At 37.8% G+C, this 26,845-nt stretch overlaps 1 protein-coding gene across 1 annotated transcript; it reads left to right on the forward strand.

Moving 5' to 3' along the window:
- Positions 1-7,263: 7,263 nt before the first annotated feature.
- On the forward strand, positions 7,264-25,224 carry LOC756105. The gene is made up of 11 exons (XM_001193519.4): positions 7,264-7,581; positions 9,368-9,484; positions 10,862-11,002; positions 15,189-15,407; positions 16,921-17,001; positions 17,378-17,500; positions 18,027-18,167; positions 19,763-19,936; positions 20,630-21,823; positions 22,212-22,316; positions 22,887-25,224. The coding sequence occupies exons 1-11, from the start codon at positions 7,554-7,556 to the stop codon at positions 23,264-23,266; spliced, it is 2,703 nt and encodes a 900-aa protein (XP_001193519.3). The 5' UTR covers positions 7,264-7,553; the 3' UTR covers positions 23,267-25,224.
- The last annotated feature ends 1,621 nt before the right edge of the window (positions 25,225-26,845 follow it).

Genomic DNA, 26,845 nt, shown 5'->3' on the forward strand with positions numbered 1-26,845 from the left:
AATAAAAAAGAGCATCTGACTGGGCGTGCCGTTCACCTACAGTTTAAAGGGCAGGGCCCGGTAGGCTCATCATTCACAGGTCACCATCTCCCAGCCAGGAATTAACTACACTTAGCCTTAACCTACATGAAATAAATACAGAGCATCTGACTTGAGGTGCTGTTCACCTACAGTTTAAGGGGCAGGACCCGGTAGGCTCATCATTCACAGGTCACCAACTACCAGCCAGGAATTGACCACACTTAGCCCAAAGCTACATACATACAATAAAAAATAGCATCTGACTGGGCGTGCCGTTTACCTACAATTTAAAGGGCAGGGCCCGGTAGGCTCATCATTCACATGTCACTATCTCCCAGCCAGGATTTAACTACACTTAGCCTGAACCTACATACATACAATAAAAAAGAACATCTGACTGGGCGTGCCGTTCACCTACAGTTTAAAGGGCAGTGCCCGGTAGGCTCATCATTCACAGGTCACCATCTCCCAGCCAGGAATTAACTACACTTAACCTTAACCTACATACATACAATAGAAAAGAGCATCTGACTGGGCGTGCCGTTCACCTTCAGTTTAAAGGGCAGGGCCCGGTAGGCTCATCATTCACAGGTCACCATCTCCCAGCCAAAAATTAACTACACTTAGCCTTAACCTACATGAAATAAATACAGAGCATCTGACTTGAGGTGCTGTTCACCTACAGTTTAAGGGGCAGGACCCGGTAGGCTCATCATTCACAGGTCACCAACTACCAGCCAGGAATTGACCACACTTAGCCCAAAGCTACATACATACAATAAAAAATAGCATCTGACTGGGCGTGCCGTTTACCTACAATTTAAAGGGCAGGGCCCGGTAGGCTCATCATTCACATGTCACTATCTCCCAGCCAGGATTTAACTACACTTAGCCTGAACCTACATACATACAATAAAAAAGAACATCTGACTGGGCGTGCCGTTCACCTACAGTTTAAAGGGCAGTGCCCGGTAGGCTCATCATTCACAGGTCACCATCTCCCAGCCAGGAATTAACTACACTTAACCTTAACCTACATACATACAATAAAAAAGAGCATCTGACTGGGCGTGCCGTTCACCTTCAGTTTAAAGGGCAGGGCCCGGTAGGCTCATCATTCACAGGTCACCATCTCCCAGCCAAAAATTAACTACACTTAGCCTTAACCTACATACAATAAAAAAGAACATCTGACTGGGCGTGCCGTTCACCTACAATTTAAAGGGCAGTGCCCGGTAGGCTCATCATTCACAGGTCACCATCTCCCAGCCAGAAATTAACTTCACTTAGCCTGAAACTACATACATACAATAAAAAAGAGCATCTGACTGGGCGTGCCGTTCACCTACAATTTAAAGGGCAGGGCCCGGTAGGCTCATCATTCACAGGTCACCATCTCCCAGCCAAAAAATTATCTACACTTAGCCTTAACCTACATACAAACAATAAAAAAGAGCATCTGACTGGGCGTGCCGTTCACCTACAGTTAAGGGACAGGACGCGGTAGGCTCATCATTCACAGGCCACCATCTTCCAGCCAAAAAATAACTACACTTAGCCGTAACCTACATACATACAATAAAAAAGAGCATCTGACTGGGCGTGCCGTTCACCTACAATTTAAAGGGCAGGGCCCGGTAGGCTCATCATTCACAGGTCACCATCTCCCAGCCAGGAATTAACTACACTTAGCCTTAACCTACATACAATAAAAAAGAGCATCTGACTGGGCGTGCCGTTCACCTACAATTTAAAGGGCAGGGCCCGGTAGGCTCATCATTCACAGGTCACCATCTCCCAGCCAAAAATTAACTACACTTAGCCTTAACTTACATACATACAATAAAAAAGAGCATCTGACTGGGCGTGCCGTTCACCTACAGTTTAAAGGGCAGGGCCCGGTAGGCTCATCATTCACAGGTCACCATCTCCCAGCCAAAAATTAACTACACTTAGCCGTAACCTACATACAATAAAAAAAAAGAGCATCTGACTGGGCGTGCCGTTCACCTACAGTTTAAAGGGCAGAGCCCGGTAGGCTCATCATTCACAGGTCACCATCTCCCAGCCAAAAATTAACTACACTTAGCCTTAACCTACATACAATAAAAAAGAGCATCTGACTGGGCGTGCCGTTCACCTACAATTTAAAGGGCAGGGCCCGGTAGGCTCATCATTCACAGGTCACCATCTCCCAGCCAAAAATTAACTACACTTAGCCTTAACCTACATACATACAATGAAAAAGAGCATCTGACTGGGCGTGCCGTTCACCTACAATTTAAAGGGCAGGGCCCGGTATGCTTATCATTCACAGGTCACCATCTCCCAGCCAAAAATTAACTACACTTAGCCTTAACCTACATACAATAAAAAAAAGAGCATCTGACTGGGCGTGCCGTTCACCTACAGTTTAAAGGGCAGGGCCCGGTAGGCTCATCATTCACAGGCCACCACACCCAGCCAAAAATTAACTACACTTAGCCTTACCCTACATACATACAATAAAAAAGAGCATCTGACTGGGCGTGCCGTTCACCTACAATTTAAAGGGCAGGGCCCGGTAGGCTCATCATTCACAGGTCACCATCTCCCAGCCAAAAATTAACTACACTCAGCCTTAACCTACATACATACAATAAAAAAGAGCATCTGACTGGGCGTGCCGTTCACCTACAATTTAAAGGGCAGTGCCCGGTAGGCTCATCATTCACAGGTCACCATCTCCCAGCCAAAATTTAACTACACTTAGCCTTAATCTACATACATACAATAAAAAAGAGCATCTGACTGGGCGTGCCGTTCACCTACAATTTAAAGGGCAGGGCCCGGTAGGCTCATCATTCACAGGTCACCATCTCCCAGCCAGGAATTAACTACACTTAGCCTTAACCTACATACATACAAAAAAAAGAGCATCTGACTGGGCGTGCCGTTCACCTACAATTTAAAGGGCAGGGCCCGGTAGGCTCATCATTCACAGGTCACCATCTCCCAGCCAGGAATTAACTACACTTAGCTTTAACCTACATACATACAAAAAAAAGAGCATCTGACTGGGCGTGCCGTTCACCTACAATTTAAAGGGCAGGGCCCGGTAGGCTCATCATTCACAGGTCACCATCTACACTTAGCCTTAATCTACATACATACAATAGCATTGCACTATCTTCGTACAGCGCATGTTGCCTAAAAGGGCGCCAACTTTTCGGCGCAGGAAGAAGCCATGGAAATCACAACGATATCAAACATGAAAATTCTTTTTATAGCCAGGCTCTTTTGAAAATGACATCACATTTAAATCGTATCAATATTACTAGGCTACACACAATCATTCATAAATTTTGAATTTGGTACCCAAACACAAAATATACCGCTCACATTATCATTTTACGAGGCTAACTATCGAATAACATTTACAAGTACTATACAAAATAATCTACATACCATCAAACTGCAATCATACTGAATATGAGATATATCGCACTTATAGAATCCTCGTTATCAAAGAAGTCGGATTTGGTTTATTCCGGTTCATGGGTAGCATGGTAGATAATAAGAAAATAAATCCTGTAGATATTAAAGACAGGGCAGAAGAAGATGGTGTTCACTTACCAAAATCTGTGCAGGGCATGGTGGAAGATCAGTGAAGATTGTTGGCTCAATACCAGATTGTGATGAGAGATGCTCCTATTGAACATGACTACTGGAGTAGATAAGAATTGATTGATTAAATAGGCCATTTTCGTAATGTAACCAAATTTAATGCATAAGTGTTTGTGAAGTACCTCAATACAAATTATTTCATTCACCTGTTAGGAATAATAGTATTTCAATAGTCAGAATACAACTGCATATATTAAGTGTTGCTAGGTAGGTCAAGCCATCATGTTTGTCCAACCTGGCAACAACTTATGTATGCAGTTCGGATTCTGTCTATTGAAATACTATTATTCTTATCAGGTGAATGCAATATTTTGTATTGAGGCACTTCACAAAGACTTATGCATTAAATTTGGTTACATTACGAAAATGGCCTATTGTCATTTTAACCAGTATAGCTTAAAGTCTATCATGATCTTGCTTGTCCATCGCTGAAAGGCGGCTTTGTAAAATTGGACGAGGTTATTGTCCCCGTCAGCTCTGACATTGTCGTATCCTTTCCCATCCCAAAATTGACTGAACACCAGCCTGGCACATACCGAAGCAGTACCCCCGAAATCGGAATGAAAAGAATTTAAAGAAAACATTCTGAGACGATTATTATGCAAATCTGCTTAATCGGCGCCCAATCTTTGTTATTTCTTTTCACAATGCACGGTTGTTTGTAGCAGTCGATATAACGTGATTCCACGGCACAAGGGCGGCGATTGCAAGGGACGGAGAACGTGTTTTTTGTTGTTGAAAAGCAAAAAAAAATTATGAAAAAAGATGAGAAAGGATCCAATAAAAAAAAGTATTTAGGTTCGGAGTCGCTTCAAAATGCATTAAGTTTCATCATCCAAGATTTATTTGTGTTGTTGCTCCTTTGCATATACCCCATATACTAACATTTAAACCTTACGATATTATATTACGGACCCCATGCGTGTTACCAAAATGTCCTTTTCGTAACAAAAGAAAAAAGTCAACCCGTATTGACTTTACACACCGGACTTTTGCTGAAGGGGGGGGGGGGTGCTGAAAAAGGCTCGTATACAAAAGAAAAAGGTCGAGCCGTATTGACTTTACACACCGGACTTTTGCTGAAAAGGGGGGGGGGGTCGGTTGGAACACGCATATGCGTACCCTAAATAACACTGAGTGGGGGGGGGGGGCGGGAGATTATCTTGTGTTTCAAAAGTGCCAGACCATGTAAACTCCCTTTGTATCTATTGCAGGGTCAGCAATTATTAAAGGGATGTGAGGAAATATTTAGCGGCGACTCAGCCAGCCGGTGAGGGGGGGGAGGGGGGGGGGGGGGGGGAGGGGGGAGGGGGGGAGGGGGGGGGAGGGGGGGAGGGGGGGGGGACCGGGGGGAATACCAATTTTTTTTTTTGGGGGGGGAGGCGAACAAAAAATGCTCTTACCTTATTTTTTGCCAGGGGGAGGGTGGGGGCCCGCTTAGTTTTTTGTTTATAAAAAGTATCTTATTTTTTACCAGTTTTATTTTGCTTTGCGTTGGCCGTCGCCCCCCCCCCCCCCCCCCCTCCCGTGGATCCTCGCCTGGGCACCTCTCCCTGGAAATATAGTCTTAACACTTACTTGAAGCCACCCCTCCCGAAGAGGGGGTTACTTTAATGTTATTTCATATGAAATAAGACGGTATCGCTCCATATAAAACAATAAATATTATATCGGTAGGTACAATGTATAGGGCTTTATAGTTACTGGCAATCTGCGTGGGACAGGGAGACAGGAAAACATTATTGTAACGCGTATAAATGTAAAATAATTGTGGAATAAGCTGGATAGAGTGAAATAGATTATTGCTATACAACCAGTATAGCTTAAAGTCTATCATGATCTTGCTTGTCCATCGCTGAAAGGCGGCTTTGTAATTTTGGACGAGGTTATTGTCACCGTCAGCTCTGACATTGTCGTATCCTTTCCCATCCCAAAATTGACTGAACACCAGCCTGGCACATATACATATATCGGTAGGTACAATGTATAGGACTTTATAGTTACTGGCAATCTGCGTGGGACAGGGAGACAGGAAAACATTATTGTAACGCGTATAAATGTAAAATAATTGTGGAATAAGCTGGATAGAGTGAAATAGATTATTGTTATACAATTTCTTCATATTTTGATGTACTGTGTTTTCATCTGTTGTAATAAATTTTTTTGAAAAAAGGGGATTTCCCATTGCGAGGACTAGAATGAAAGGACTGTCTCCGTTTTAGCGTTGAGTGTGTGTTATTATTTTTCTCCAAAGAGATTCATATGGCAAATGGGACACGAAAACAGTCAAGGCAGAAAGTCTTCCATACGCCGACCATGAATAATGTTATAGCTTAGGCCAAAAAATCTGAAAATCTACGGTCGGAATTTTAAAAAAGTTTTTTTTAAAACCGTTTTTTAGAATTTTTTGAATTAATGAATACAAAAATATGTATTTCATTTGTTTAAATGGGATATAAATGCATAAAATCAATTATTCCGAAATTCTAACTCGTCTTCTGCCCTAGTTTCAAAATCCTACTAGCGTAAACATTCAAGTAGACCCGGGCTCTTGTATGTGTTTATAGTTTATACCATGCACTGCATTAGCTAGAAAACTAAGAAATATCAGCCAAAAGAGGGCGGGGAAGACAAAAAATGAAAAAAATGAAGGCCCAAAAGGGCGACAAAACAAAATGTAAAAAAAAACAAAAATCTTTTCCGACCGACCGACCCATGTTTTGGCACCTAAAGGGCAATACAACAAGTTTTTATTTTAGGCCTTATGCAAATTTCTGAAGTTCGAATGTAGAGGTAACAAGAAGAATGTAAAATGCAGACAATTATCACAACTAAACAAGATTATGCCATGAATAAATATGAAAAAAATCAGAAAATTAGACAAGTAGAATGGATTAATTTGATGTGCTTGCAGGATCAGCGTCAGGACTATAGCTAGTAGCTCACGGTACATAAGAAAAATGCTCTGCCAGTGTCTATAATGTTGACTCTGCGTATACGTATAGCACCTAAAAGCATGATGGAAGTAAACTTTAAGTAATTGTCCACATTTCACTTATGAAACTTTCGTCCATCTATTTCTTTTGGAAAGGGGAGGGGTGATATTTATATGGACTCCAACGTTACGTGCCTATAACATTACTGGTTAAGATCTTCTCTTTATCTCCGATTTGAACAAATGTATGTATTTTGTGTTTGATATCACCGTTCAAAATGAAATAATAAAATCCCTACTAATCTGTTTTGTTTTTTTTTTCTTTTATCTTCTTTAGATCCATTATGATTAACGGCTTTCACGGTTTTGTGTGTGGAAAATACGTATTTTCCAGTTCTGTGCGTGGTGGAGGTGGTGGTAGTGGGGAATTCCCCATGTCATAGTTCACTGTGTTTGTACGGGTATCTGTTGAATAAAATAATTAATTTATACTAAATTATATTTTTCTAAGAGAAATTTATAAAATGTAATAACTGTGAAAAATACTAAAATATATTTAAAGATAATTAGATTATTCTTATGGTAGTTTTTAAACGAAATTATCTCTAGATTCTCGACTAGACTTGACTTTCAGTGACGTCATGCAACTCCCTATTGACTTATTCAAGCTAAGTAACAGTATAGCACAGAGAGTTATCCTTTGACTTTCTTACTCGCTTGTTCATTTTTGTTTCATTTTGGTGCTTGCCAATTTTTGACAGTAGTCTACTTATCCACTCCAACTGAGGATTCAGAAAGTATAGTTCGTCTTTATTTTGACATTAAAACATCAAAGAGAGGTTTCCAAATTCCTTTTATGATGTGAAACATTTCATTTCATTTTGTTCAAACTGAGCTGCGAGCTGCGACACTTCACTCTCAAAGTTCAATCATGATGTACGACAACATGTCATGGCGAGGTGAGTTAAAGTTCACGTTTATATACTGAAATGATATTGATAATCATAATAAAAAACAATATCTCATCTCAGATTCAGATAATCAGCTAGCACTTAGCAGCTTTGTTCAAGATAGGTCATATTTAAAAAATTGGTCATGCATGTAGATCTAGACCAAATTTTCCGTCTCTTTCGTTCGTTAAGCCTCTTATTTGGGTAGGGCCCGGTGGGGTCACTCAATGTGACTTCCGGACCGCATGACCGTTACCAAAATCGCGGAAAAAGGGGTCAATTTCAAGCAATGTCCGCGGACAAAATATTCCTCGAAATAAAGAAAATAGGGGTGCACAGGTGTCCTCGAAATTGATAAATAGGGGTCAGGAAAAGGGAAAAGAGAAAACCGGGAAGGGAAAAGAGAAAACCAGGAAGAAAAATTCTCGGAGCCGAGTCTTGTCCTTGAAATATGGTAAAATAGGGGTAAATTTGCGAAAGTGTCCTTACAATCTTATAAATAGGGGTATTCCAAAGTACGATTTTGTCCTTGTTTTGACGTAAAAAAAGGGGGTTAAATTTAACAAAATGTCCTTGAAATTGACCGCAAAAGGGGGTTATATGCATTTGTGGTAACGGTCATGCGGTCCGGAAGTCACATTGAGTGACCCCACCGGGGGGTAGGGTCGGGTCGGCTCTCTCTTTAGAGAACGGAAGCCGACTATACGCATTCCCTTGCTGACACCATGGCCATTTATGGCCATATTTTTATGCCCCGAAAATCCCCCCAAATGTCATTTTACCTCGTGCATGCTATATTGTAAATTAGGCCTAGACTCTAGGCTATAATAAATCGGTTCCACTTACCAACTTGACTGAAATAATCCATTTAATGGTCCCTTTTTAGGAAATTATGGGTCAAAATCGAAATCGGTATTGAAAATCTTGCAAGACGTATTTTAACTCTCGCTGCGCATGACGTCATCTAAATCTCATCTCTTCTAGTCTACGCCGAAGGCAAAATGATTATGAAGAAAAACTGTGATAATGCCATTACGAACGTATAGCTCGCGCACAGTTTTTCCTTCATAATCATTTTGCCTTCGGTTTAGACTAGAAGAGATGAGATTTAGATGACATCATGCGCAGCGAGAGTTAAAATACCTCTTGCAAGATCTTCAACATGGATTTCGATTTTGACCCATAATTTCCTAAAAAGGGACCATTAAACAAATTATTTCAGTCAAGTTGGTAAGTGGAACCGATTTATTATAGCCTAGGCCTAATTTACAATATAACATGCACGAGGTAAAATGACATTTGGGGGGATTTTCGGGGCATCAAAATATGGCCAAAAATGGCCATGGTGTTAGCAAGGGAATGCGTATAGTCGGCTTCCGTCTCTAAAGAGAGAGCCGACCCTATCCAAATAAGAGGCTTAACTAACGAAAGAGACGGAAAATTCGGTCTAATATTAAACAAGATCATACAGAAAATAATGTCCCCAGTCTGCATTAGGTCTAGGTTTCACTTTTTAAAATACAAAATTACATGTAGGTCTATGTAAACATTGTGCAGATTCTTGTCGAGAATCTGGTATTGTATTGCTCATCTTTGCTGCCTTTTGTGAACTGTGTGCAAGAATCTTTTTATTAGACATGAAGAGGGTAGATGTAATTGGATTTAGAAGATTCATTTCTATGAATTCTTTTAATTTTAAAGGAAATGTCAAATTTTCAGTGATGTTTTAATAGTATTTATATACAAGTATGATCAATCATGCCCATGTTCTTGTTTTCTCTTGTATCTCACCTAGTATTGCTTATTCATGCAGAGAAGAAAGTGAATGATTCCATCCTTGCCATTATTCATGGAGTCGAAGATGAGTTAAAACTGGAAGAGAAAGTTGTCTATAAACGTCGCTACAATGAGAGTAAGTAGTCGTATTCTAGATATAATCCTACATTCCTAAGTCTAACCACCACTTCCATTCCTCTTAGAAAAAAAATAGAAAATTAAATGCATTAGCATTGACCACTAGTGTTAATGTTGTTCTCTTAAAGCTTATCTGCCGTAGTTTACAGGAGGGATTAGACCGCTCTGCAAGGTCACTGGACAGGTGGTTATCTCATCAACTCAGCTCTCAGTTAACATAAGAAAAAGAGGATCATGGGGGACCAATGGTCACCGATTAGGCATTGTTTGTTATATAGAGGGCGCAAGTAGCTACCAGTAGTGCAGTGGGCCTTTAAGAGTCTTATGTTTTGTCCTCATTCCATACAAAGCCAGATTTTTGCATGTGTTTGTGTATACACAAATAAATAGTTTTAATGTCAAGTAATTATTCCAAATCTTTATTAATCATCAGAATTTAAGAGGGTACTCCTATAATGTTAATTTGTCTGAATTTTCTACTTACCGTGGTTGCTAAGTTTTGTGAGGAATGTGTTGTCGCGCTATTAGTCAAAGGCATACATGCCAACTGTTCAGATTAAAGAGGAACATTCCTCTTTTTGGGAGAAGATAATTATCATTTTAATGCAGGTGTTCCCCTTCCTGTACAAATTTGTCTGTAGTATTGAATAGGAGAGTTAGGATTGTTCCTCTTTTTTTTGAAAATAGCATAATTTGTACAGATTTCTGATTTTCAAATGTTGGCATGTATGCAAAGGGGGGCAAGGGGGGGGGGCCTAAGATGAGGAAAATGGGCTCCCCAACTGTGAGATTGTGGAAATAGCTGGGTTGGGGCCGTTTGGGGTTGAAACTAGGCACTGCGCAAATGCTAGCAAAACAGGATGCAATGGAGGAATATTAGTTGCAGTTTCTTCAGTTTATCTACATGATTTTGAGCTTGGAATTGGCGGAAATTACAGAACAAATTTATTACAGTCATTTATCATGGGAGCAGATTTTGTAAAAATAGCCAATTACTCACTGGAAGATCTTGCAATATTTCTCTCATTTTTGACATTTTTCTGAAGAATATGAAACATGCTCTTTTCTATGCCTAATCCTACTGTAGACATCGTAAGGACTACACACGTATAACATAACGGTAGACCCTAGAACAGATACTAGTATAGCGCGTTGAAAACGGACGAGCGATTTCGGGCGGTTTAGTTGCTAGAGGGTTAATAGACCACAACATTGCCTTATGCCATTGATTTCATTTAGATGTGAAGTTTTGCCTCACTGGTTTCTAAGGTATTTAACTACACCATGTCTAAACAGAGCATGTTCATTGCCAATTAGGTACCATAATGAAACACATTCAGAAGTGAACCTCTTTCCTTTCTTCTTGCGATTCTAGGAGATAACGTCGCAACATATGTTGTAGAGAAGATGAGGGATCTGGATCAAGATGAACCTCACTGTAAGGCGATCATCTTTCTCTCATCTCGTCTCTGTGAAGTTATGAAAAATAACAAGGAAATTTCCCAGACATTCCAAGGTAAGAACCATTTAATCTCCCTAAAAACTGCCATGTCATCGGACTGTACATGTAGATGGTGCTTGTCAAAGGCCTTGCTTTACAGTGCCATAGTGTTTGTTCACGTGCAATGCTCATGCACCTTCATGTTGGAGTACAGGTGTACATTACATGGACATGTATAAGTGCTGTGTATTAATATGCAACATGTTACTGCCCAGTGAAGTTTTCTAAGGTGCCTTTGAAAAAAATGATGATGCCATGACTGTTAAAAACCTCTTTCATTGTACTGGCTCACTATTAAAGTTCGATTTCTATCATAAGACTATAATTTTCCAAATATAATCCCAATTTATAATTCTTGTCGATTATCTGGAAAAAAGATTGAAATTTTGGAAATAACTTTAAATATTTGTGATAGGATTAAATAGAAAATAAACCAAGGAATATTTCCTGCTATGAGTGGTTTGCCTCTTGGGACTGCAGTACGATTCATAATCCAATTAGTGCAACAGCATGTATCCATGAACATGTACCAAGTTTGCAGTTTCTTTTGGAATGCGCTTTTAATGAACTATATTTTATATTGTAATTTGTATGTTTATTTGCATTTTTAGTTTTGTATAAGATGTAATTGTATATCAGTCTATTTTGTGTGTATAGCGCTTAGAGACTTCGGTGGTAAGCGCTTTATAAGTAACGTTTTTATTATTATTATTATTATTATTATTATTCTTCTTAAGGGAATACGATGTAGACTAGTACAGCTACAATGGCCACAATATGTAATAGCCCACAGGGACCAACAGCCCACGAGATTCAACATGTCAGTTGCTAGCCTTCTGATTAGTAATTAGAGGTTTCATGAGACCGACATTGTAAGTCTCATGGGCTGTCGGTCTTCTAGAATGTCCCAACTTTAATGATGATCAAACATTTGGCACATGTTCAGACTTACAGGTTGTTGAACCTAGACAGGTTGTTAGTCAAGGTTAAAGAATTAAAACATTACCTTGCCACTGCTCGATTTTGAACATTTTATTTCCTGCCATGGAACCACAAGGACACTCATTAAAGTTGATACTCTAAGCAAATAAATGTCCCTTAATTTGTTACCTACGGCAAGTATATGTTATTTTTAAGTTTTTCAATTACTTAGTATATCACAAAAAAATTCTGTCTACTCGAAATCCTCAATTGAAATGTCGAAAATATCTGCCTCTCTTTGCATAGAAAATCAGTCACGGCGCTGGTGTACTATTTATGACCTCACGTCCGGGAAAGAATATATTCACCTACCCGGATGTTCCATAGCAAACATGTGCAGAGTGATACGATTTTCTGCATATTTTTGTTTCAAAGGCTGAAAAATCTAATAAATCATAATTCTATGTACAATTCTTTACCTTCCCCTAGTACTTCATAGTATTAATATCAATTCCCTTTTTAAAAATGATGACATATACATGCCAACGATGTGCTATTAGTCGATATTTTCACCATGTAATTTTTGTTTGGTGTTGAAATCGGCCCAGGCACGGAGTGAACAGTAGCTGTCTACTCATGCACAGTTCATTACCATACACTACAGCGATCTCCCGATGGTTTCTTCTTCCTTTTTCCCATGTCTTTCGCCTTCCTTGGCCCTGAAGATCCTTCATCTACCAATTCTGACACCGGTAGTCAGGAGCAAGTCTTTGTTAGTTGTTTTTCTTAGCTGGCAACGTCGCTTTCATTCTCTTGCAATTGCCGATAAACATATAACTAGCGCATGTACGTTCCATCACAAGCAAGCAGCGGCTTGGTCTTACCTCCCGATTCTGCTCGCTTCACGAACGTTCATGCAAGAGCCGCATCACTCGCCAAAATATTATAGAGGAAGCGCGCTTGCATGATCTCGTTCAAGTTTGATATTTTACAACATAAAATATTTAACTGGTACTGTATCCTTTTTTGAGGCAGTCACACACATCTATGATAAGTACTATCATAGTTCTAGACCTATTCGTTTTACAAAACTGCTCGTGTACCTTATCTAATGCATCCGCCTATTCATACGTCCACGATTTAACTTTAATTCCTAAGCAGTAAACTCGTCTTAAATCTCTACCAAATAGGTGAATATGAGGATATAAAAAGAAATCAGCGACTGGAAAATGTTGCTTCTTTATTCTTCATTCAAATGAAAACAGAAAATCCATCAAATATACTCCTTAACAACAACAAATCTAAGCTCTGACAGGATAGCATTTACGTAGGGATATCACTGCCATTCACTCTCACTGAGCCCATGAGTCCCGTTCGTGACATCACAGATAGAGACCTGACTCTACTTGCACTTCCGGGTTTCAGACTTAGATATTTTGGTAGAGTTTACTCGAATGAATTCATTATTCTAAACTTGTTTTGTCGGGTGGACACCATTTGGTGTTATTATGGGGGTTAAAAGCTTTCTATTTATGTAATTATCTCAGTATTTTATTCTTAGAGTATCAACTTTAACAATTTTCTTTGTGTTCTAGACATAAATCTCTTTCTTTTTATACATGCCTTTGGTAAATTCACATGCAATTTGAAATAGAGTAACAAACACAGTATGCATATTTCAGTTTCCATAAATATATTTATTTGTATTTATTTATATACAAGTATGATTAATAAGTATTGATTCGCTGGCCCTGTATTTGTACTGATAAAGTTTTATGATGCAGCAGAAAACTTTCAAAGGATGTGGTTTTAGATCACTTAATTGTGACCTTACCTTACCCACAAAAGGAAATATAGGTTCATGGTACCAGATTGATGGGTATTTCTCAATATTACAGTAAATGTACTAGTATAGATATATCAACTGCTATGAGAGGCCTGGCTGTTTTATAGGCGCGCCTGGGTGTGTGGCACGCTGAGGGGTCATCGGAGGATGCAACGTCCCTGAAGACCCTGAGAGCCAACAGCCAGGCCTCGAATATTAAAGCAGTCGATATATCTTTTATATACCGAATTGACACAAAAATCGAATTCTTACCTTATCCTTTTCTTGAGTACAGATTGATTAAAACATCACAGAAAATCTGCGACGCTGGATAGATTGACTGAATGTTACAATCATTTGGGAATCGCAGCAAAAAGCAGTGTGGTATCCGCGCTTGCACAAACTAAATTTTAACATGTAAACCAGAGGGGATTATCGCAGCAAAATGTTACTATTTTCCTGGTACCCGGAATCTTGCGGGGATCTCACTCATGAACCATTAACCGATACTGGCATTGTTCGTTTCTCTATGGGAATGGCTAAAATAACGACTCCAATTTCGACCAATCAGAAGGCTAGATTTCTAAAGAGAGGTATATAAAGGTTTTTATTATAATAATAGCCACTCTACTGTACATGCTGCTCTCATCAAAACATGGTGACTCATGCGGTTGCAAACACCTTCGATGGCTTTAACCTGTGAGGGAAGCTATGGCCTCTTTGATTCCCATGATTCTTAGAAATCAAGGGAGATGGGGATTTCCCCATTACATCATGCCAACTCCTGACTGTCATGACTGTGCAAGTCTCTTGTATACTAGACTGGAAACCTATTAGCCAGTTACAATGCAATTATTAAGAAACACTTTGAATATATGGTGTTATGAAAGATTAGTACATGTATGCCATTATATGTTTTAATGTTTTAATGTGTAGAATTAATACATGTATTAACAATTTATTAAGTGTATATATAATGTGCCTTTTGTATTTTATTGACAGAACAGAAGTTGATTTAGAAATTCAATTATTGATGGTTTATTATTATCTTAATACCCTGTATATGTCCCAATCCTAATAATTATTTTAAAAAACAGAACATGTTTAGGTTGTAATCTTCATAAGCTGAAATCTTTTTCAGCTCATGAATGTGAAAATTCCTTTCAATGTAGGTGACTGTTTGAATTAGTAATACTGGTATCTAAAAAATTCTCATCTGATTTTTCAAATATTTTTGTACTCACACAATTACATTTTGAACATAGTTAGTGAAAATGGTTTATCCAGGATTGAAGGAGTTAGTGAATAAATAAGCTTATGTGTAGGTTTGCATATCATCTGCTGAGAGCCAGAAGGGCAGCTATGTATTACCTATATGAGGTAACGCCCTTTTGACCCTCAGCCTCAGTCTCTCTCCCATATGATATGCAGTTGATTTTCATATCTCCCCCTCAGATTTAATCTTAAAAGACCAAGGCACATCAAGGAATGAGCGTCGTTTGGCACTCTTATGGGACAAAGATTTGACGCCCTCAGATCCTATCTTTCAAGAAGCTTTCTCCCAGAGATTTGTAGAGCACTTCAGACTAAACAATTTTGGAGTGAAATGCAGAGCAGATCCAAGCGACATGAAGTTACCCAGTTTTGTAAAGGCTATCTTAAAGCAATGGATAGGTAAGGCGTACATTAGCACTATTTTTGTCATATTTGTTTAAGTTCTTGATATTCTTAAGGTTATTAGAAATGAGTACTATGACACATCCCTAGATTACATATCTGTGTTACAATTTTGTTTTTTTAAGTCCAAATAAGGCCTCCAGATATGTACTGGCATACTAAAAAGGTCTCTAGACTTTGACACCTAATCTGCCACGCAGGTATTCATTTTTGGATCTGTTGTAAACTCATTTCTAAGATATTCAAACCAGCCTTATGAAATCATTCAGCTACTTTCAAGGTAAATTTACCTCTTTCTTTGTCATTTTGTAAACTAAAATCTTCAAAAAAAATTCAATTATTGCATACACCCAGTGCCTTTTAAATATAAAGCTCTACCGTCAAATATAACTTGACTTTCAATGTTATTAGGACTTCCATTTCATTTTGGGAGATGGGTTCGATACTTACAGTCTACATCCAAGAGGCACCATCTGTTACGTAGATATTGATAAGTTAAACATTCTTTACTGCCTAGTCATATTTTAATATAAATTGTTGCCTTATTTGTTTATTATCACTTTTTTGGACAGTTTCTAATGGCTCTACAACTTTCACTCTGATAATCCCCCTAATTCATTCCACTTTATCACTCCTTTCCTCTCTTCATATGGACCAGTGTTGTCTCATTATATTTATTATCTTTGGAGGTTTGGGTTGATTTTGTATGATATACAAATGTACTTCCTCTTATTTTTATTAGGGACCTACATTGTACATGTACATCATTCCTGACCCCCCCCCCCCCCCCTAGTTGCACAATGATGTGTTAGTACATATGTGACCATATATATTCATCCATCTCCTCCCCTTTTCTTTTCCTATCTCTCTATTTCTTTCTCTCTCTCTCTCTCTCTCCCCCCCCCTCTTTTCCATTCCCTCTGTGCTTTTATTTCTATTTTTCCTTCTTCTTCTCTCTATCCAATGAGTGTGATCATGTGATATATATAAAACTTGATTTCTTCTTCTTCTTCTTCTTCAAGATAATCTGCCTCCTTCAATACTGAAGATTCTTGCAGATGCCGTATACTCGGCCTGGTTGGGGTATGCAGGTGGACCATTACACCGGGGTTTCCCCCTACTTTTATACGAATAGTGCAATGGGTTCTTAACGTGTAAGGGTTATGACTCTCCTGTACACGGGGCCTCCATTTAACGTCCTATCCGAGGGACGGAGTGTTTTCCACTTGACATAACCTGCGTCTATGAACAAGGGAAGGGGCACGTTAACACACAACGCAGGCTTCAGTCATCTGCCTAGTAGTAGCAATATAAAATGATTTGATTTGATATCCCACTTTTTTGTCACTTTCCATGTCTGTCTCCATGTAATGTACAGCTTTTGTCATTATAACCTTCTTCATCTCCCTTTTCTGTGTCTCTTTTTCTACCCCCCCCCCCCCTCACTCACTCTCTCCCACTCAATGCACATCCACTCTTGACATGTTTATTGTTTTATATATCCAACCAGGTCCAGGTGATAGCCAATCAGAGGCTGCTGCATCTTCAGGAATCCCTATGAGGGATGATGCTACACTAGAAATAGATTCAGGTAATACACACAACATGAATCTTTTAAATCGTTAAGCATGGCTATTTCCATAGCGGGAAACTTGCAAAAATATTATTATGTCAAATGTTATTTTCTCGGTATGATACTTTCTGAGCTGAGGATATGTTGTAGGTTTGTTTGAGAGTTCTAGATTTCCTTCCATTTTTATCTTTTGATATATGCTTGGGCTTGTTCAGATGTAAACATATTTAGACTACGGTATTTGATTTGATATTAATGATAAACTAGCTCTCTTATGCTGATTCTCTTTTAAAATTGATCCAATAACCGTGGAGGAAAGTCTTTCTTTTTAAAATTCTCCCATCTGATGGTGGGATAATGGTATTTCTAATTTGATTGATTTGACGCCGCATAGTTCATATCGTCCATGGAGGTGACAAGGCAGCCAAGCAAGCAGTCAGAGAAATCAGTACAGAGCTTGAAGATGGCTTTCAATTAATGGATCCAACTAAATACAAACTCTACAACAGAATACAAGGTAGGTATCAACAACACCTTCCGATCTTCATTGTTTACTTATTCTACAACTTTCATAGTCCGTTTGAAATCGAACAGCAGACATGGTTAATATTTTTATAAAATTAAATCAACTACAAGATGGAAACATGACCTGAATAGAGTGCTTCCATCATAATATAACATCCTGTTCTTTGCTTGCTTAACTTGAAGTCATCTGTTTTAATGATCACTAATGACCTCAAAGTCCTACAGTATATGCACATGTAAGAAATACTGCAGTGATATATTTACACCAATGCTCTCATAACAACTTTGAAGAATTTGATATTGTTCTTTATGAAGTTTGGTTAAATATATGAATTAGATGTGAATTATTAGAATTGAAGTTTTTTTTTTTTTTTTTTTTTTTTTTTTTTAATGAGGCATTTTTATTTATTGGGGTAAGGGGGATCACTCACTCAGCCCCCTCCTCCCCCACCCCTTGGCTATATCAAACTTATCCATTTTACAACTACCTTAATTTTTTTTTTTTTCATGTCACAAAGATCAACAGATCCCAGAGATAGTGATGTTGGAAGTACAGAGTATCATTAGGAATGATGGTCCCAATACACTTGGAGTCATTACTTGGTGTCAAAGGCTACTGGATATCATGACAGGATCACCACACAAAGACCGCTTTGAAGGTAAAGGTTTATCACATTTTTGTTAATGCGGCTACAACAAAACGGGTTAACAATCATTGACTAATTACAGGAGGCATTTATAGTTAATCTTGAAGGGCATGGGGTTCACAGACTCTTTTGTCTGTTGTTTTTCCCTCATTGTGTAAACATAGAAATGAAAATGTAGTCATTTTTGTCTCGCCTGCGTAGCAAAAAAGCGAGACATAGGCGCCGCTTTTCCGGTGACGGCGGCGACGGCGACGGCGTCAACATCAAAACCTTAACCTAAGGTAAATTTTTTGAATGTTTAGTATAATTTTGAAAGTAAAAGTTCTCATTCAACGAAACTTGGACTAAAGGGTTATCAAGAATTCCCAATCATGTGAGCAGAATTTCAGGTCACAAAATCAAGGTCAAAGGTCATTTCAGGTCAACGGACTTGGACTATGTTGTGGCATCAAGATCGAAAACTTAACCTCAGGTTAAGTTTTTGAATTTTTAATAATATTTTGAAAGTATATGCTCTTATTCAATGAAACTTACACTAAAGGGTTATCCAGTATCCCCAATCATGTGAGTAGAATTTCAGCTCACTTAATTAAGGTCAAAGGTCATTTCAGGTCAACAACCTTAGACTCTTTTGCGGCATCAAGATTTTGAAATTTTAGCATAATTTCAAAAGTGTTTGTTCAAATTCCATAAAACTTGTACACAAGGGTTATCAAGTATCACAAATCTTATGACGCAATTTCCAGGTCACAAAGTCAAGGTCAAAGGTCATTTAAGGTCAGTATGTAAGGATTAAAAAATTTTAAAAAGTGTTTTTTGTTTTTTTCTTCATGTTCCATTAAAGTTATTAATCTTGGTACAAATTATAGTAAATAATTCTTCCGATGACTCTTGGTCAATATTCACTTCAAAATGCTGATTATGTTTGGAGGATTTCATTGGGGAAGGGGGGGGGGGGCTCCTAATGGGCCACCCTGCCTATGAATAATGCCCCAACCTCAATTTTTCATCATATTGAATTGCGTAATGCAGGCGAGACTGCCGAGAGCGTTTCCCTTGTATAATTTCCTCTTTTAAAAAGCACTAGACAATTTTAACGAAAACATTATATTTTTTCTTTGGTGTTATTTTTATACAAATTGGTATTTGCATGTATCTTCATTTTTAGAAGGAAAAATATATTTTCATTTCTAGGGCCTTACAATACTATGAGAGTTGGGTTTATTCATTGAATATTAGCCTTATTACATGACCTGTAATGTAGGACTTAAACCCTGATGTCAGATTATATTTGATCTCACTTTCATTTTCCAGGCGGTAAATTTAAGGTTGCTAAACATGTATAATTTAATCTAACTTTGTTATCCTTTAAAATATTCACTCCAGTATTACATTTGAGGCCATTAGGAAAATTTGATAATATGTTTACTTCTATATTTGCCTATCCTAATCTTTATTTTTGTTCAGTGCAATACATGTTATCTGATACACCTGTACATTATCAGAATTGATGCCAGTGGTTAATCATATAAATAGAGTCCTAATTGACTTTGTTATGGTTGTTTAATGATTAAACAAGCAACTTTTTGTTTGTGTTTTTATGTCAGCCTTGATTTTATCGGCCTCCATGAAGAGAGTGGTCCACATGTGTCTGGTTAATCGCCATAAGATATTCACGGCCTTCCCGAAGATGGCTGATCTGATGATTATTTCACTAGAGAGACATGAGGATGGAACCATAGATACAACGGATCTCATCAACAGAGTTAAGCTTGCCCTGGGTAAGACCAAAGAAAATAACGCCATGGTGATCTATTTAATGGGATGCGAAACTGAATAGTAACCTGGCAGTGCTTGATATTGATTTCATCAGTTCTTGTTTCAATATTATTTTGTGGTGAATTTGGAGGTCTTAGTAATGTCTTTTACATATAAAAACTCACCATGTGCTTCAACAGGACCCATCATCACTCTCCTAGACAAACTATATCTAATTGAAATAGGACTAAGAAAAATATGAGCCATGCAAAAGTTGTTATGATTATTATATGATGTTGGACATGCTGCATGTCTATCAAATAAAAACACATGGTGCTCACCTACAAGGACATTGACTACCAAAGGTGTTGTGTTGGGTAAAAATTAGTTCAGTTTGCACACATGCTAAATAAATCTTCAAAATGGTTTATTTATTTGTTTTTTTGTAATTCATGAAATATTCAATCATGTGAGAGCAATTGATGAATGCGCCGGAAAAAAAGTTGTTTACTAATTTAGTGCTGATATGTAGTATTTTGTTTATTCAAATATATTCAGGGAGGGTATGGAAAATACAAAGGTATCCCCAATGAGTTATGTAAAAACATTTTTCGTGAGGTTATTTATCTCTTAATTTGTTGAACTAAAAACAACAGAATTTCATTTAATTTGTTGACAGTCTTTCTGAATTTTCATTATTATGCTCTTGATTTCAGATCACCACACTGGAAATATGTCAGGAGTAGAAAAAGCATTTGACAGTACAGAAGCCAACCCACCCTCAGGTGCACAGGATACCAGTCACCAGCTTCCAAACGATGAACGCAAGATGAGTGAACCCAGTTATCTGTCCTCTCAGGAAGGCAAGGTCCAGATGAGGACCAGTCCTATCCCTCCTGGTCTCAGCTCTACGATGGGATTAATAGGAAACCCCAGTAACCAGAATCAGCAAGGAGGAAGGGTAGTACCCTCAGCACATTCCTCTCACAGCAAGGATTTAGCAGGTTATACATCGGGTGGGAAATGTAACCCTGGCAATGGTCAACCCATCAATGCACAGCCTTCAAGTGGAGGTAGATCCGAGAACCAGGACTGGAAGATCGTTGGAGCTAATGGAGATTCATGGAATAGCCATCTTCCGATGGAAGGTTATGTTCATCAAAGCAGACCACCACTTACCCCCTCTCAGAGTGACAGTAGCCAGGCAGGTCATCAAGCTTCAGGACACTTACCAACATCAAGGGATAGTTCATCTGGAGTGTATCACCAAGCAACAGCTTCAAAGTCATCCTCGAATACTGACAAGTACCTGGCCAATGGAGACTCAATGCCTCTCACTTCCATCCATTCCCTGCCATATGGATCCAAGGAACCAGTGCTACCAACAAGCGATGCAACCTTTGAGTGTCCATCAGGTTTTAATCCAAGCAGCAACGGGAGCCAGTACCCTGCAGCAGCAGGACCTAATAATGTATGTACTCCTTCAAGAAATGGCCACTACCCTGCAGCAGAGATACCCCCAAATATTCGGCCTGCTCCACGTGATGATGGTATGCAGAGGCCCTCTGGAAACAAGATCCCAAGAAGAGATAACACGGGAGACATCCATATGTCTGAGCCTGAAGCACCTGCTGCTTCTCTTCATCAAGAATACCCCAGTGGAATCACTCCATCTGTGGTCTCCACTGCCCCATCAGAGGGATCATGGCAACATCAGTTTGCATCCTTGGAAACAAACCCCAATCCTATCAACACCAGCCAGGGGCCTGCATCTCTACCCGCAACAACATCCTTCAACAATACATCACATGGGTCAGGAGGAAAGCCATTTGTTCAAGTTGCTGAAGACAACCCACATGAATGTACCAATCCAAACAGCAAAGATGCTTTCCAACAAGAAGATTTCAGAGGTAAGCACACAGTTTTTTGGTAAAGAAATACTTCAGAAGAAAAGTTAACGCTGAAAGTAATTCCCAAAGCAATACATTAATACCAGGAATGTATTTTATCCATTTGTTTCATGAATTGTTTCATTATCTGACTACATTAACATCACCACTGCTGTTCAATAGAATGATTATCATAATTTATCCCTCATTTGGCATTTTCAAGTTTGATTTGTAATTTTCATATAAGGATGTATACCTTGATTTTTTTTTTTAAAGATTTGGAGGAAATATAGCCGTCTGTTTGATAGTACTTTCAATATATAGACTAATAAGTTGATGACCTCATTTTGAAATTTTGTTTAACTATCCTATTGTTATCTTATTTTTACATTGACTTTACTTCTGACAGAGGGTTTTGGCCAAAAATTACCAGTCAATGCAATTGGACCTGAATTCCATTCTCTTCCTCCACTAAGAGCAGGCCAGAGAGTGAGAGATGAGGGCAATACAAATGGTAAGATTCCACACCAAAAGACATGTAATCGTGGGTTAAAATGAATGTTATCAGGCAGCAAGAGTGATTCTCACTCGTAGGACTGACAGGTCTTCTGTAATGCATGTACCCTCCAGGCCTCCACCAACTTCAGGAAAACTACTCCATAAGGAAAGCTCATCATCATGAATGTCAATCATCAGAATGTGTACTAGATATTAAAACACGTTACTTGGTAGTTTCACAAAGTCTGGTTTAAAGTGAATGATAACACAGTGTGCATAGAAACGAGAGTATGTCTCTAATTGGCTGTCTTCTGTCAGACTCCTGGGTTGGTATTCTTCATTTTCATGGCTCCTATCTTATACTAACATCGGCTGATATTGAATGAAATAAGGAGGATGTATCAAAATCACTTTTTTAAGGCAGTATATTGTAATGACAAAATCAATAATATAATGTAATTACAGGGTGAAGGATCAAAATTATTTTCTTATCATGTTTGCTTATTATTCACCAAAAAATGAAAGGCACCATTGACCAATCAGTGCCATACATGACCTTTAACCTCACTTCTTTGGTATCCTGCAGATGATGAAAGAGTTCACACCACTCCGCCTAGAATCAACAGTCCCCGTCGTCCTCTCTTCACCACAGACTTTCCTGAGGAGCCCAAGGATCCTCCAGACTTTCCCATCAAAGACATGGACTACCGCTGCAGAGAGATGCTGAAGATCATGCTGGATCCAGAGACCAATACGGGCAGTGACTGGAAGGTCTTTGCTTACTACTATAAGATGAGGTTTGAGGAAGTGAGATACGTTGATTCTCTGACCAAGAGCTCAACACTCTACTTGTTTAACTGGCTGCATGAGAAGCGGCCTGAGCTAACCTGTGGTGATTTCAAGAAGTGTGCTGAGATTCATCAACGATTGGATGTCGTCAGGAAGATGACCAAGTTTAATTATTGATCAGTAACTGTATGGCATTAGTTTGATAAATCCCCAAGGCTTTAGTAGAGGGACAACTAGGTGGCATTACCCATACTGATAGGTTTATCCATTAAGTAAGTTCCTTTGAGTACTGATGTGTGAACCCTTGAATGGCATTGAATAGGTTGATATACAATATTTACATACATTTAACTCATTAAAGAAGGCAAATTTCACGGCATTGACTGGATAAACTCAACATTATAAGACCTCACATCCTTTTATTTTCCTATGTTTGATGAAAAACAGTCAATACATGTTGAAAGCAAAGGCTTTTTCAACATGTTTTTGTCATCAAGGTATACAATCACCAATTTATTTGGAAAAGCCTGCTTATTTTGGTGACACTAATCAGTGAAGCTTCAAAAGCTAAGTGCTGATTGGTGAATTCCAGTGTCAAAACAGTAACCAAGCTTGCTGACACAAAGGTTGAAAAATAAGGCATTTGTAGTGGTAGTGTGTGTCATGTAGTATCTGATTGGATCATTGCTAACTTGGCCTGGGAGCTCACTCTGACTAATTGAAATAGCTTGGGCAAGTTGGCAAGGAAAAATTGAATCGATTAAAGAAAAAAATCCCTGAACTTTGCACAGCCATTTTCACTGATTATTTGATAGGAATGGAAAATTGTTCCTAAAGAAGTAATAATGAAAATGTCATGAATTGAATTTAGGGGTATGTGAGATTTCATATGTAACCAACACTTTACCTCTTCTGGCCGGAGTTTGCCCACCGTTTGCTGAGTAAAGCTCAGTTTGTGGTGTACAAATTGAGGAATGGATTGTTAGTTTAATCTTTGGTTTACTCATGTAAGCTTGACGTCTTAACGAGAATTGTTCTGCATATGTTAGTGTATACGTATATTTTGAAAATGGAAGATGTCATTGTTGTGTTCAATTTTTTAATATAAATATGATGATAATAAATAAATAAAATGACAAAAGTAGAAGAAAAAAAACCAAAAAAAAGGAGAAAATTATGTAAAAAATGCAGTTCTCTAAAGAAAAAATGGTAATATCTATGCTCATAAATTTGTATATAGTTATTAGATTACGATGTTACTGTTGTATAATAGTATGGCATGGTATGTATATTGTAGTTGCTACATTTCTGATGTAGTAAACATGTATGAGTTGATGCTTGAAATTATAGTGTTTTACTTCATATTTGATGGCTTGTGGGTTACATAGAACTTTACACATGGCCATAAAAAATGTAGTTGTATAGATTTTAACCCAAAATTACAATTTTAAAAATAATAATAAATACCGGTAAACTTAAAATAGACCTAGGGCTCAACATGTCTTGCCTTTGGTATATGTCTTAAACATTTTTTTGCTCTAGACATATGTATTATCCATCATTTTACACAGCGAGTCCGTCAATTTTTTTATTATTGTTTAATTGCATTTTACATAGACTGTGAATACCAGTACTCCAACACAAGCAAAACATGAACACATCTAACTCCCATTTTTTAAGAGGACCAGTAAAACCAGAAACTTTGGCTACCCTAGACTTTATTATTTATTGATGACTGCCATCCTCACAGCAAGAAACTGTTTTTTTATAGTGTAATAAAAGCAATGACATTAACAACAAAAAACCCAGTAAACCTTTCACATGACCATTACACAAGTTCAGTGACGTTGAAACGTGTGTTCAATTTAATGCATTCATTTCAATGAGTTTTCTGCAATTTTGTACTTTTGATGGTATCATGAAACGCTTCTTAGATGTCTAGTATATGTTTGAATGCAACTAAGACGATGCATGTTTGGATTGTATATGGGTGTTAAAATGATCGGCTTATGTTGAAAGGTCAGTACTACTGGTAGATCTGCCCAAAATGGCTTGAAACCAGGTTTCAAGTCGAATCCCTTGCGGGAAATTTGCAAAATATTTTGGTCTTAGGGAATGTTTATGCTTCAAAAAAAGTAATTGATGTTGAACATCATGAACATTGAAGAAAATGCATGTAAGTGTAAGCTTGAATGTGAGTTGAACAACACTTATCTGTATTTCAGTGGTATATGATTGATTTACTTGTATCCTTTGAATTTTTCTCTAGATTTTAACAATTTTTTAAAAATGAAGTTCTCCCAAACATTTGGTAGTACATTGTTTTTTGTTCAAATGAGCTTTTACTTCATATGACTCGTTTGCAAAATTGTATATATTGAATTCAATTGAATTCTTTTATCATATATAACTTGTTGATTTAATAGCTCTTTGATATATAGCCTGAATATGGATATTGCAAGTGAGATGAGAAAAATAAGTGTCTTGTGGTTCATATGGATTGTACATGTACATATATAGAATTTTTTATTTCTTTATGAAACACAATTTTGAAATGGAATATGTCATCTGTTCAGAGCCAGAAGGGCATTATTCTGAGTTAATAACGCCCTTCTGGCTCCAAACGGGCAATAAGTATATGGTATTGGTTTAGATCATGAATGTTCACCCCCAAAAAATCTGACTTTTCTCAAAATATTATTATATTTTTATGTTTTTTTTGTTCAGTATAATCCCCGATCTAAATGTTCTTATTTGCTGCATTTACAGATGGAATCACTAAATCGAGTCAGGCATTTCTAATTATTTGTGTGCTATAGTCTGTAAATACTACTGTAATACATTTATATGGATGAAGTAAATAACAGCCATACACATAATCAAGAAATCTTATTACCCCGTTAGAGAATCTATGTTTAAAAATTACTGTTAAGTGTATTAGACACAAAGTAGTTAAACAATTATGCTTATCAATTAGAATAAATGCACTGTATTTTTTACAGTAGGACTAGAAATATGTATTATATTTCTTACAAACATATTCTAAAACATGGAACTTTTTTGTTGTCCTCTAGAATATAATTTCAGCTATTTAATGTTAAACTATTTTGCTTGGCCTAGAGACTAGAATGGTTCCATTTCTATTTGTGGGTGTAAAAAATTCTGAAATATTTCCCTTTTTTTGCATCACTTGCCAAAATTATCAATTTTTTATGATGTATACTATTCAGCAACTTGAGTTCATAATTCAAATAAACACATTTTACAGCTGAGTAATGAAACTTTAAGTATGATTTGCTTCCTTTTCGTTAAATGACGCCTCAAAATCAGTTGTAATTAGACACTTTCTGATTTTCAAAATGTTCTGATTTCTAGCACAATTGCAGTTGTTATTCATCGTTTATCAATCGTCCCGGGTATTTCTCTTGATAGATGTCATATATTGATTATTCATGCCCATAGAATTGAGAAAAGTTGGAATTAAAACGGGTGATAATATGGGACATTCCTTAGTTATTTGTCAACATATTTAAACTCAATCCAAGGAACAGCTGGGCAGTTATCAATATGCATATTGAATTTATTTTTCTTTTTGTATTTTACATGTACATGTGATGTACATCCATTTTTCTTTGTACTGCCAATTTTGTACTGGGAATAAAATAAGATTGTAATTTAAGAATTGCTTGATTTTTTCTTCTTGGTATTGTATTGAAATTATGTGGGAGAGTAAAGGAAGATACCGGCCAAGTTGTT

The sequence above is a fragment of the Strongylocentrotus purpuratus genome, unplaced genomic scaffold, assembly GCF_000002235.5.
Source record: "Strongylocentrotus purpuratus isolate Spur 01 unplaced genomic scaffold, Spur_5.0 spur5_scaffold_5, whole genome shotgun sequence".
Classification (NCBI taxonomy): Eukaryota; Metazoa; Echinodermata; class Echinoidea; order Camarodonta; family Strongylocentrotidae; genus Strongylocentrotus; species Strongylocentrotus purpuratus.

Excerpts from the sequence above, each read along its gene's own strand:
- LOC756105 (XM_001193519.4), top strand. The coding sequence starts at position 7,554 with ATGATGTACGACAACATGTCATGGCGAG. Across the intron at positions 9,485-10,861 it reads TAAACGTCGCTACAATGAGA|GAGATAACGTCGCAACATAT; the intron begins GTAAGTAGTCGT and ends TTGCGATTCTAG. Across the intron at positions 17,002-17,377 it reads TACACTAGAAATAGATTCAG|TTCATATCGTCCATGGAGGT; the intron begins GTAATACACACA and ends GACGCCGCATAG.